At 36.2% G+C, this 13,054-nt stretch overlaps 2 protein-coding genes across 6 annotated transcripts in view; both read left to right on the top strand.

The window, feature by feature from the left end:
- The window catches only part of LOC127957830 (uracil-DNA glycosylase-like), an 11,647-nt gene extending 8,244 nt beyond the window's left edge, over window positions 1-3,403 (top strand). For all 4 annotated transcript variants that reach the window (XM_052556532.1, XM_052556534.1, XM_052556535.1 and 1 more), the window contains 3 exons: window positions 74-162; window positions 2,685-2,863; window positions 2,992-3,403. In XM_052556532.1, the coding sequence (XP_052412492.1) occupies window positions 74-162; window positions 2,685-2,863; window positions 2,992-3,132 (409 nt within the window). In that variant the 3' untranslated portion in view covers window positions 3,133-3,403. The remainder of the gene's footprint in view (window positions 1-73; window positions 163-2,684; window positions 2,864-2,991) is intronic.
- Window positions 3,404-7,711: 4,308 nt separating this feature from the next.
- Window positions 7,712-13,054, top strand: LOC127957826 (MLX-interacting protein-like). 2 transcript variants are annotated; one of them, XM_052556526.1, is made up of 7 exons: window positions 7,712-8,416; window positions 9,836-9,942; window positions 10,032-10,117; window positions 10,233-10,322; window positions 10,411-10,452; window positions 12,609-12,821; window positions 12,908-13,046. In XM_052556526.1, the coding sequence occupies exons 1-6, from the start codon at window positions 8,052-8,054 to the stop codon at window positions 12,795-12,797; spliced, it is 879 nt and encodes a 292-aa protein (XP_052412486.1). In that variant the 5' UTR covers window positions 7,712-8,051; the 3' UTR covers window positions 12,798-12,821; window positions 12,908-13,046. The 2 variants fall into 2 exon arrangements, with proteins under 2 accessions (XP_052412486.1, XP_052412485.1); XM_052556525.1 differs by having other exon boundaries at window positions 7,713-8,416; window positions 12,575-12,821; window positions 12,908-13,054.

Below are 13,054 nucleotides of genomic sequence, written 5' to 3'. Positions count from 1 at the left end.
AGCACAAGAATAGGGGCTAGATGATTGTTAGTTTTTTGTTACAATAATTTTATGACACTTTTTCTGTTCACAGCTTGGTGAACATCTTTAAAGAACTGGCTTCAGACATTGAAGGATTTGAGCAACCTGGTCACGGAGATCTTACAGGATGGGCAAAGCAAGGTGTGCATCCTCTACTTTCTCCTCTTCACGGAGCACATGTTAAAGGGATAGTTCACCCAAAAATGGAAATTCTGTCATTAATTAGGCCTACTCACCCTCTTGACTTTCCGAACCTCTAAGACCTTCATTAATCTTTTTTTTAATTATTGAACAAAGTAAATATCAGATTAACAAAAAAGGAGTCCCAAAAACAGAAATATCTGATCAATCGTCCATATCTCTGTTTATAACACAACCAAAGCCAACGACTGATGCATTTGTACTGCATTCTAAAAAGCCCCATTATCAGCACCATAGTAGAAAATGAAAGTCTATCAGTGCTGACTGACCTGGATTTGCACGGAATGGAACACGTTCGGCCCGATAGTGGAAAAGCAGCTTATAAATTGCCCATGGGTGGACGTCATGATTCAGTTCATCTAGAAGAGAAGGCAAAAATGCCAAAGACCCCAGATGTGGGAACACTTTAAAGGTGGTTTCACACTAGCACTTTTGTTGCCCACCCGGGTTCGATTGACATTAGATTGGATGATTTGAACACTGTCATCCGAACTCCGGTGCGCACCCACGAACCATACCCGAGTCCGCTTAAAAACGGTGGTCTGGTTTACAGTTCATGTGAACTCTGGTAGGGTTTGCTGCTGATGTGAACCGCTATTAATGACGTTTTATTTGATTAAAATGTGTGTTTGTTTCACTCACTTTCCGTGACTGACATGCTGCAAGCAGAGAGCTGTATGTCTCATTTCCGTTATGTACCAAAGCTTTGTAAACAAAACAAACAGTTCAAAAATGTAAATACATAAAAGTGCAGAGAGTAATGATATGAATTTGCCGCCTTCTCCTGCGCCACCATTACTAAACAACAGGGTAAACAGCTGCTGGCTTGATGACGCAAGCGAACAGCTATGAACACAGTCCAGCAGGGGGAGGAGGGGAGCAATCAAACTCTGGTTCGGACCAGGCAAGCAAACCAAGTGTCAAAGCACCCTAAATTGCATGAGGACAAGACAAAGGCAATACAACATCACATTGAGAGAAAAATCACCTATGTTCTGTAACTTGTATGCCTATAGTCAGGGGTGCACATAAGTGGTCCGCATGCACGACCAAAATAAAAAATTTATATAAATATGTTCTGACAGCGCATTTGCGTACCGACATGGTTGGCAGCTGTTAATCACAAACTGTACTATATAAGTTTTATTTTCAACCTGAAAGCATAAATCTAGGCTGTCATGCCGTTTTCAAAGCACAATGCAAAACTGTGACATTCATCCACTGACACTCTTTAATCAGCAGCAGTGGTAAATCCGGAAGCGCGGATACTTACTTGCCGGCAACCTGCCAAAATTAAAGCCTGCTGATTTTAAGTTTGAATATGATGAAAATGCTTTTATTTATTTTTAGACACTTTTATCCAAATCGACTTAAAATTGGGGAATACATAAAGCGATACTACTTAAAGAAGCAAACAAAGAAAGTAGTAGTAAATATTAGCATTTTATTTTTAAGTTTACTATAAAATACCATATTTTCCGCACTATAAGGCGCACTGGATTATAAGGCGCATAGAATAGAAGATAATGCAGTCAAACGGTTGACTGGGTTTTCGTTATGCATCCACTAGATGGAGCTGTGCTAAAGGGAATGTCAACATTTTGACAGCGCGCCTTGATCCATATATAAGGCGCTCCGGATTATAAGGTGCACTGACGTTGTTTGAGAAAATTAAAGGCTTTTAAGTGTGCCTTATAGTGCGGAAAATACTGTAAATGTGCCTTTAAAAAATATTTAAATATATGTCCTCTTTGTTACAGTAATTTACACATGAAAAAAAAAACTGCACCTAATTTAATTGGAAAATACTTGCAATACGGCAGCCATAAAAAAATAAAATAAAAAAATATACAGTAGCCCAGCCTAATGATAATTTGTCTATATTAAAAGTCAAGCTGTTCTGTAGGGTTTTCTGTAGATTCCTGCCTTTTTATTAGAGAGAGAAATATGTTCAGCCCCTCCCTCCGAAGCTTCCAATATTCGGTGTTGATTACTATCGAAGCTTCGAAGCTCAAAAAGTGGTATTTAGATCAGCCCCAATTCATTTGCATGACCAGTTGTTCTTTTTGCAATTCATCTAGTTGACAGTGGACTTCAATTTATCCATTATCCAGCAGTTTGTCTCTGGCAGTGTTGTTTTTTTTTTTTTTTTTTTGTAAGTCAGTGGATAGACAGATGTCTGATCCAGCCATCATTTTTAAAGTGAGGACACAAAATGGCATCTCTCCCTAAATGAAATGTTATCAGGTGCTGAAACTTTAGCAAATCATGTGAAAATGTTGGCCAGTCCCATTCAAATCCAGAACTTGCATTTAAATTAATGTATGCTTATTCTGAAGACATGTCCTGTGTCCTTTTTATTATTTTTTTTTTTGTTTATTAAATTTATTTTGCTCATAGGTATAGAAGCAAATTTTCTTGAGCATGTAAATGTGACATTTCTTCATGAATGTCTTTTGTAGGAGTTCTGTTGCTGAACGCTGTGCTGACTGTGCGTGCACACCAGGCCAACTCTCACAAAGACAAGGGGTGGGAGACTTTCACTGACGCTGTGATACACTGGCTCAGCACTAACATGCAGGGTCTTATTTTTATTCTCTGGGGCTCTTATGCGCAAAAGAAGGGGGCTGCCATTGACAAGGTATGTTGTGTGATTCTTTGTTTATAACTGAAATCATTTCCAGCTTAAATATACGAACATATTTCAATATATCCAATAAATATTTTTATATATATATATATATTTTTTTTTTGATTGTTGTCTTATAGAAACGACACAATGTTCTGCAAACAGTCCACCCTTCGCCACTGTCTGCTCACCGTGGCTTCTTTGGATGTAAACATTTCTCAAAGACCAATGAACTGCTGAAGAAATCAGGAAAGAAGCCCATTGACTGGAAAGCTTTGTGATGGCTTCCATTTGCGATTGTAGGTGGAATGTTGTCTTGCCCTGTTTAAAAGTTACCTTTGTTTATATTCATTTCCTGCAAAAATGACCCATACCTTCGTTCTGAATACATATATATTCTTTTTCAAGAGAAGTGTTTGGTTTATTTGACTAAAGTTCTGTCCATTTTTCCATATTTTCCTTTTAGATGTTATTGTTGTTGTTTTAAAAGTACAACACTAAAAGTGAATGTTTGTAATGCTTGTTAACACAATAAACTATTTTTCTACACAATGTTATGTGCACTTTGCGTTGATGTTATAATTTTAACTAGGATGGGAAATCTCAGGAAAATCTTAGGTTAAAAGCTTTGGATGGATAATAGAAAAGCAAACTCAGCAAACAGGTATTAATAATGTTATTATTAGTATTTGCCAGTATCTCCACCTTGGTTTTTCTTAATGCCTTCTGTGGATCTCCAGTACTGGTAATTAAAACTATAAAGGATTGACAAAATCAAGTTCCTAAAGCGATAGTAGTGCAACAGCATCTTCAGAGTGAATATTTCCACTTTTTACAAATGTTTACAAATGGTTCCAAAGATCCAGTAACTGGAAGAAAAGCTGCAGCTACAAACCCGATTCCAACAAAGTTGGGACACTGTACAAATTGTGAGTAAAAAAAGTAATGGAATAATTTACAAGTCTCGTAAACTTATAATTTATTCACAATAGAATATAGATGGCATCAAATGTTGAAAATGAGACCTTTTGAAATATGCCAAATATTGGCTCATTTTGGATTTCATGAGAGCTACACATTCCTAAAAAGTTGGGACAGGTAGCAATAAGAGGCCGGAAAAGTTAAATGTACATATAAGGAACAGCTGGAGAACCAATTTGCAACTTATTAGATCAATTGGCTACATGATTGGGTATTTAAAAAAAGCCTCTCAGAGTGGCACTGTCTCTCAGAAGTCAAGATGGGCAGAGGATCACCAATTCCCCTAATGCTGTAGCAAAAAATAGTGGAGTAAGATCAGAAAGGAGTTTTTCAGAGAAAAATTGCAAAGAGTTGGAAGTTATCATCATCTACAGTGCATAATATCATCCAAAGATTCAGAGAATCTGGAACAATCTCAAGGCCAGAAAACCATACTGGATGCCCCCAATCTTTGTGGCAAAGTGGAAAACTGTCTTGTGGTCAATGAAAATGTCAAGTTATTTTTGGAAAACTGGGACGCCATGTCATCTGGACTAAAGAGGACAATGAAAAAACCCAAATTGTTATCAGCACTCAGTTCAGAAGGCTGCATCTCTGATGGTATGGGGTTGCATGAGTGTGTGTGGCATGGGCATCTTAAACATCTGGAAAGGCACCATCAATGCTAAAAGGTATATCCAAGTTCTAGAACAAAATATGCTCCCATCCAGACATCGTCTCTTTCAGGGAAGACCTTGCATTTTCCAGCATAACAATGCCAGACCACATACTGCATCAATTACAAGTAGAAGAAGGCTGAGCAGAAGAAGGATGCAGGTACTGAAATGGCCAGCCTGCAGTCCAGATCTTTCACCCATAGAAAACATTTGGTGCATCATAAAGAGGATGATGTGACAAAGAAGACCCAAGACAGTTGAGCAACTACAACCCCTGGCAAAAAGTATGGAATCACCCCTCTCAGAAGATGTTCATTCAAATATTTAATTGTGTAGAGAAAAAACCAAGCACATATTATGCCACAAAACAATTTTCACTCAAAACAATATTCTGGCTGTATAAAACACTTAAAAAACAACAAAGAAAGATAACTATAGTCAATTACAAGTGTTTTTACAGATCAAACAGAGGATAAAAATATGGAATCACACAAATCTGAGGAAAATTATATGGAATCACCATGCACTTTGCATTTCTAAAACAAACACCTGTATCTGATTACAACTGCTAATTAGTCTGCAGTTAAAAAAGAGTGGTTGCACACATTAGTGATGTGTTGAACCAAGATGATTGACATAACTCATGGCTCCAACACGAGAGATGTCAGTTGAAACAAAGGAGAGGATTATCAAACTTCTCAAAGAAGGTAAATCTTCACGGAATGTTGCAAAAGATGTTGGTTGTTCCCAGTCAGCTGTGTCTAAAATCTGGACCAAGTAAAAATCAAATGGAAAGGTTGTAAAAGGGAAGCGTACTGGTAGACCAAGAAAGACATCAAAGTGCCAAGACAGAAAACTTAAAGCAATATGCCTTGAAAACAGAAAATGCACAACAAAACAAATGAGGAACAAATGGGCAGAAAGTGGAGTTCATGTCTGTGACCGGACTGTAAGAAATTGCCTAAAAGAAATGGGATTTACATACAGAAGCCAAACGAAAACCATCATTAACATCTAAATAGGTTTCAGTGGGCTAAAGAAAGACAATCTTGGACCGTGGATGACTGGATGAGAGTTATATTCCGTGATGAATCACGAATCTGCATTGGGCAGGGTGATGATGCTGGAACTTTTGTTTGGTGCCGTTCCAATGAAATTTATGAAGACAACTGCCTGAAGAAAACATGCAAATTTCCACAATAATTAATGATATGGGGTTGTATGTCAGGTAAAGGTATGGGAGAGATGACAGTCATTACATCTTCTATAAATGCACAAGTTTATGTTGAGATTTTTGGACACTTTTCTTATTCCATCAATTGAAAGGATGTTTGGTGATGGTAGCATAATTTTTTCAGGATGATAATGCATCATGCCATAGGGCAAAATCTGTGAAAACATTTCTACAGGAAAGACATATAATGTCAATGGCATGGCCTGCAAATAGTCCGGACCTCAATCCAATTGAAAATCTGTGGTGGAAATTAAAGAAAATGGTCCACGACAAGGCTCCAACCTGCAAAGCTGATCTGGCAACTGCAATAAGACAAATCTGGAGACAGATAGATGAAGTATACTGTTTGTCATTAGTTAAATCCATGCCTCAGAGAATTCAAGCTGTTATAAAAGCCAGAGGTGGTGCAACAAAGTACTAGTAGTGTTTTTATTTGGTGATTCCATATAATTTTCCTCAGATGTGTGATTCCATTTTTTTTTTTTTCCTGTTTGATCTGTAAAAACACTTGTAATTGACTATAGTTATCTTTCTTTGTTGTTTTTTAAGTGTTTTATACAGCCAGAATATTGTTTTGTTGAGTGAAAATTGTTTTGTGGCATATATGTGCTTGGTTTTTTCTCTACACAATTAAACATTTGAATGAACATCTTCTGAGAGGGGTGATTCCATACTTTTTGCCAGGGGTTGTAGAAGCCTGTATTAGACAAGAATGGGACAACGTTCCTATTTCTAAACTTGAGCAACTTGTCTCCTCAGTCCCCAGACGTTTGCAGACTGTTATAAAAAGAAGAGGGGATGCCACACAGTGGTAAACATGACCTTGTCCAAACTTTTTTGAGATGAGTTGATGCTATGAAATTTAAAATTAACTTATGTTTCCCTTAAAATGCTACATTTTCTCATGTTATAACATTTGATATGTCATCTATGTTGTATTCTGAATAAAATATTGAAATTTGAAACTTCCACATTGCATTATGTTTTTATTCACAATTAGTACAGTGTCCCAACTTTTTTGGAATCTGGTTTGTATGTATATCCCTCTTTCTAAATCTAAAGCTGTAAAAAGAATCACTAATGATATATCTGTATATGATGCGAGTTGGTGGAAAGTTTGATAGCATTACAGTGGGTAGAAGTTAAATCATCTGCTGTAGTAATTTGCTCCGATTCGTTTTCAGTTCTTACTAGTTTAAGTTGAAAATTTGATTCAAGACAAGATATATTAAAATATAGAAATTATAAAGAAATATATAGAAATTTTACCAAATCTATATAGACTTAAGACTTATAATTGAGACTTAGCAGTATTTTTATGGACTTAAGGGTAACGAGTTGGTGTAATGTTGTAATGTTGGTGTGGAGGGTAACGAGGATGTGGACAAGATAGCCAAATAGGCCCTTAAACAATGTTATTTATTTAGAAATACCTGTGGGTAAATCTGAATTGAAAGACTTAATTAAAACTGATATTAAAAATATTTGGCAGGAGAGGTTGGATAAAGGAAATAAAGGTTGTCATCTGTATATTATACAAAAACACGTTGGATTGGTAAGAATTAGATATAGCAACAGAAAGGAAGATACAGTAATTTCTTATCTGAGAATTGGTCATTCTGCTCTCATCAAATCACTTCAAATGATAGGGAAACAAGGTTCAGGTCAGTGCAATAAATGTGGACTTCCAGAAACTGTAAAGCATGTAATAATCAGTTGTATGGCATATGAAAGGGAAATAATTCAATTGAAAATGTATTTAATTTGTGTTGGCATGCATTTTTTTACTTTGCAGAACTTAACAGTTCTTTCAAAGGATATGAAGCTCTTGTTTTCTTTTTGAAAGCAACAAAGTTATATAAGAAAATATAGAAAGGTAGGGTAGGTGTTAATAAATAAAATAAATAAATGTCTCTCTCTCTTATGATATCAATGCCTCACACTCCATCCCAGTGGGTGGCGGAATATGCACCAAAGCTGGTTTACCAACCGCCATTAAACGTCAAGGAAAGAAATAAACATTACCGCTAAACAAGTAATTCACCAAAGAGCAGTGTTTTGACAGGCTTGCACAGTTGTTGTCCGCATAGTGTTTCAAGAGCTGAATTATTATTAGTATTAGTGGGTGTGCTCTCGAGACAACCAATCGCGCGCTTCTGTCATCGCAACGCAACGACCGTATTGAGTTCACCAAATCACTTCAAGTTACGATTGATAGCATGGCGGCTAATGTTGGGGGCGTGCGGGAAAGTTGGGAGATTTAAACAACTTCTAAAATAATATCACTAAATCCAGTACTAATGGACGAAATATGTGTCGTGTAATGTGAATGATCAGCACCGCTACAAGTCCAGCGCGTATGTTACTTTTAAATATGGCTAACGTTACTCGAGAGACCAGACAATACCGACGGGCCACGATGATAATCAAGCAAGAGCAGGACGACGATTCTGACGCGGAGGAGTCGACTATTTCGTTTAAGAAATCAGAAGGACGCGAGTCGCAGATCATCCACAGCGGTCATTTTATGGTTTCTTCTCCTCATACTGATCACCCGCCAAAGAAAGGTTACGATTTCGACACTGTAAATAAACAAACATGCCAGACGTATCACTTCGGAAAGACTAGCACGTCGCATCTCTCTATTGATGCTTCCCTGACGAAGCTCTTTGAGTGCATGACGCTTGCCTACAGGTGGGTTGGGTAGTAAACAGAAGATCGATTCACAATCTGTTTGATCTCCAGTTGTACCGACCACAGGAAATATTATTCCGCCATTAATAAAGCATTCATATAAAGCTATTAACGCGCTGCTTGCTGGGCACAACGTTTCTAGACAAATCAGTACGCATTTAATTCTCTAGTCATGAGGTGTAAACATTCGTTTGTGATGGTATTGGTGGTGATACAAAATAACAACGTTTCGAATTGGTTTTAGCAAGCAGTTTATATATATATATATATATATATATATATATATATATATATATATATATATATATATATATATACACACTTACTTTGATCTATAAACAGTAGTCAACATTTGAAGTGGATCAAAACCTTTCATCAAAGTTGTCCAAAAGCCAAAATGCTTTCTTGTCTTAGAACAACTCAGAACTTTTTGATCCACTTCCAATGTTGACTACTATATATATATATATAAAAATGTATAGCTAAGTCACGTGAGCCAATTTTAAAATATCTTGTGTGAACAAGCCTGTTGTTTACATTATTTTTGATAATAAGTTATAGAGTGCGTAAATGATGACAGAATTGTCACTTTTTGTGTGACAGTGTAGACACACTCCTATAAAATTATGCAAGGATTAATACGTTTTACAAAGTAAGGGAGAAATTTACTAGACAACTTCACATCAGCAGCATAGAAAATAATATTATTATTTTACTTATGAATGAATTATGCTTGAGAATATCAGAACAAAACACTTTTAATTATGATTTGTTTGTGACAGCCTGTAATTGTATTTGTGATTTTATTTGTTAAGCAGTGGCGCAGCTTTCGTTTTAGAGTAAAGTTTAATTCTAGAAGATATTTTTAAATCATTCAAATTTTTTTTTGCCAAAACAGAACTCATTTTGTTTATTGACATTGCAGAGTGCCACATTTAGCCTGTACAGCAATATTCCAAAGAAATCTGCAGCTTGAATAAGGAGTAATTTACAACATATCTCTTGAATAATTTTAAGTGACTTCTCCCTAAGATACAAATATGACCATAATAAATTGTTTCTTTTAACAAATTGGTAACATTTTAGTGGTATTTAAAGACAATAAGAAGGAATGAAACAATGCAGTAGACTCAAAAAAAAAAGTCCAACAATAAATATTACAAGAGAGAAAAAAATTTATTTTATTTGTCATTCAGTGCCTGTCCAATATTTTGGTATTTCTGTACAATGTATGTGTAAGCTAGGTGACATGAACCAAACATGCAGTTAAATAGTTAATTGCAGCTGTTTGTGTGACAATTAATAACACCCAAAATGTCATGATCCGATAGCCCTAAAATTTATACCATGGGTGCACCTGTGTCTTGCTATTAAAAAATAAAAAATAAATAAATAATATATCTGTTTTGTTTGCATAAGTGGAAGGTTGGTGTCACCAAAATGGAAGAATTTCAAAGGTCTCAAGCTTCTGTGGAGAGACAAGATTCGCCTCAACAACGCCATTTGGAGAGCCTGGTATATACAATGTAAGTCCAGTTATTAGCACACATACCACTCAGAAATTGTAAAACATGAGATTATTAATTTCCATCTGCAATGCCTCTCTTTCCTGAAGATGTAGAGAAGAGACAGAACCCTGTTTGCCATTTTGTCACTCCTTTAGATGGCAATATGGACTCAGGAGTACATCGACCGACAGAGGTGAGTCTGTAATTATTTTTTTTATCTTTAGATTTGAATGTCTAAAAACTGTTTTTTTTTTTCTTGCACAAAGGTCATTTTTTGGGGTACTTTATTTTTTCTTTTGTTTACCTAGGCAATAGCAACAGAAGGAAAGTACTGGAAAAGGAGAATTGAAATTGTCATAAGAGAATATCATAAATGGAGAACATATTTCAAAAAAAGAGTAAGTGTATTTGCTCTCTACATTAAATGTACAGTACTGTGTAACCAAGTTGTTATTTATAAAGTACTGTTCAAATTCTATTTCATAGTTACAGAAGCACAAAGATGAAGACCTGTCCAGCCTTCTCAAGGTAATTTTAAAAGGATTTTATTTCTTCACTATAAAGTTAAACTATAGTTAGTAATTTAGCATGAAAGTGTACGTGCATGCTCTTACTGAGGTTGTTTTCTTTTATTTGTTAAACTAACTTTGCTGTTCAATTTCAGTTTGCCATTTATTCCTTTAAAGAGATCAGCACTAAACAAGAGAGTTTAGTCAGGGTAGACTGTTTAATTTTACACAAATGAAAACAAGACTGTGAAGGAAAGGTATAAACTCTCTGTACTGTCTTTTTTATTATAAACTTTTGAAAGACAGCAGTTTGCATTAACTTAGTTTATTTATAGATACGTTTACCGTACTTAGTAATTATATATAGAGAGAGCCAGAGCCAGATCATGGATGATCACGATTGGCTGGCTAGTGATGTGGAATGAAGTCAGTTTTATTTACAGCCAAATGGCTGTTCCAAAATCTGTTTAAGCCTGCAGTGAAAGACAAGAATGCATTGAAGATGTTTGTCATGAGCTGACAGAGGATATTAGACATCTACCCACAAAGATAGTTAAAGCTCAGGTTTTGGGACACATTTTTATTTTGAAAATAAATCAGCTTTCACTTGATTTGAGTATACTCTGCCTGTGGTTTAACCCAGGGTATAAATGCTGCTTCTCACAAATTCCATCTCTGCAAGCACTGTGAGTTTAATGTGCATTAGGAAATGCAATGCATGCAATGTTCACTTTCTTTACATTCACATTAGCATAATTTTGTGCATAGAAGATTACAGCATTTGGCACATGTTCTACTGAAAATGTGCAAGGGGTTTGATCGGAGGATGTAAAACATAAATATTGTATTGTACCTTGTAGTCGCTGGTTCTTGTGAAAACTACATCCAAGTGGTAACACCCTTAAAAAAGTAACTTCCCTTTAGGAGTATAGGAGTCTGTTGTTCTTTGTGTCTGGATGTCTCAGCCCTAGAAATATGAAACATTTTCATATGAAATAAAATTGTCAAGTTCGTTTAAATTGCAACGCTTGGCAAAATATTCACAATAAAATATTTTGGCCAAGTCGCACAGCCCTGTATCATTTTTAAATAAATGTGTTTCATGTTACTAATAATCAACATCAGAGAACCAAAAATATGTCCTTAATTCTCTTAATATTAATGTGAAAACTCCAAGTTGTTCGGCTGACAAAAAAGTTTGGAAACTCCTGGTTTAGCCCTTAGATCAAACAGATTTTTAACTCTTTGCCCACCATTGACGAGTTCCCATCATTTAGAAACCAACGCTAGCATCTATTGACGAGTTTTTCGTGTTTTCACTGAGATACACTCTTCTGAACAAGTACAAAACATCCCGAACAAAAACACACATGAAAAGGATGGAGAAACAAGCTATCTCTTATGTAAACAGATGAATCTTAAAAAATAATGCAAACATTAGCAATAGACCACATATAAATGAAAACTGCATAATGTTACAGACTAAAATGTTGAACCAGGATTTGTTATATATCTGTGCAAGCTTTGGAGGTATTGATGGAAGTGATTTACTGGATTTATGCTTTGATAATCATACTGAATATTAGCCAGATGTAGTTTTTTAGTTTCTGAGAAATAAAAAAAAAGCATATCAAAGAACACATAAGGTTTTACATGTCTTAATCAGCCTTACTTTTTACATAAACCATGAGAAACTGCAAAAACTTGAATTTCGCGCTTTCATTCAAGTGTATACTCACATCAGCGGCTCTTTGGAAGCCTTTTCTCTTTTGGAACTCTTTCCTCAGTTCAGTGACTATTGGAGGAGCTGGAGCACTAAAAGAGTTCATTCATCAGAGGATCATATATGCTGATATGCTTATTTTGAGTCGGATTGACTGTGATACATCAGAGAAAAATTGTTTTCATTGAGATCTTTTGTAATTTTGTAGATCTTTGCTGCTCAAGCCGCAGAAGGTTTCAGATGGTTTGGTCCTACTTGGTGAACTGGTTCATTTAGTTCACTAAAAAGAACCAGTTCAAATAACTTTCGACTGCTAGTGCATATGTTAGTACACACGCTTGATGCTTGCATTTATCTTTGCATGAACCTTGAGTGTCTCTGTTGACCTGGCCTGCTTGTTGCATTTTGACCTCCAAAGGGGGCAGAGGAACAGTTTTCACTCTTTGGGGAAGTGTGTCCAGACACCTGCCGTGTCCTCTTGTGCCAGGATGAGGATTTCAGTGTGGGAGGCCGTCATAGATCCCGAAAGAGTCATGATTCACCTGTTCCAATGGAGATGGACTCGCTCTTCGACATGGATGTGCTCATGTCTGAATTCTCAGACACACTCTTTTCCACACTGGCTTCTCATCAACCTGTAGCATGGCCCGATCCGAGGGAAATTGGTGAGAAATGACAATCATAGTCTCCCATGTTAACATGTTTATTCAAGAATATGGCAAACGTTCCCTAAGCCTCACTGTCTTCTTAGCCCATGCAGGTAATGCAGACATGATCCAGCCAGGCCTCATCCCACTGCAACCCAATCTGGACTTCATGGACACTTTTGAGCCTCTGCAAGGTACAAACACCTTAACTCTTGTTAATTGGCAAAATATGGATTGATTTGTTGACAAAA

The sequence above is a fragment of the Carassius gibelio genome, chromosome B5 (assembly GCF_023724105.1).
Source record: "Carassius gibelio isolate Cgi1373 ecotype wild population from Czech Republic chromosome B5, carGib1.2-hapl.c, whole genome shotgun sequence".
In the NCBI taxonomy this organism is placed as follows: Eukaryota; Metazoa; Chordata; class Actinopteri; order Cypriniformes; family Cyprinidae; genus Carassius; species Carassius gibelio.
Note: the sequence above shows the minus strand (reverse complement) of the source record. Positions and strands in the feature narration are given on the sequence as shown.

What these genes read in the sequence shown, in the direction of transcription:
- LOC127957826 (XM_052556525.1), top strand. Translation starts at nt 8,052, where the DNA reads ATGATCAGCACCGCTACAAGTCCAGCGCGTATGTTACTTTTAAATATG. An exon ending in GAGAGCCTGGTATATACAAT is followed by an intron (nt 9,943 to 10,031) that starts GTAAGTCCAGTT and finishes TCTTTCCTGAAG; the next exon opens with ATGTAGAGAAGAGACAGAAC. An exon ending in GAGTACATCGACCGACAGAG is followed by an intron (nt 10,118 to 10,232) that starts GTGAGTCTGTAA and finishes TTGTTTACCTAG; the next exon opens with GCAATAGCAACAGAAGGAAA.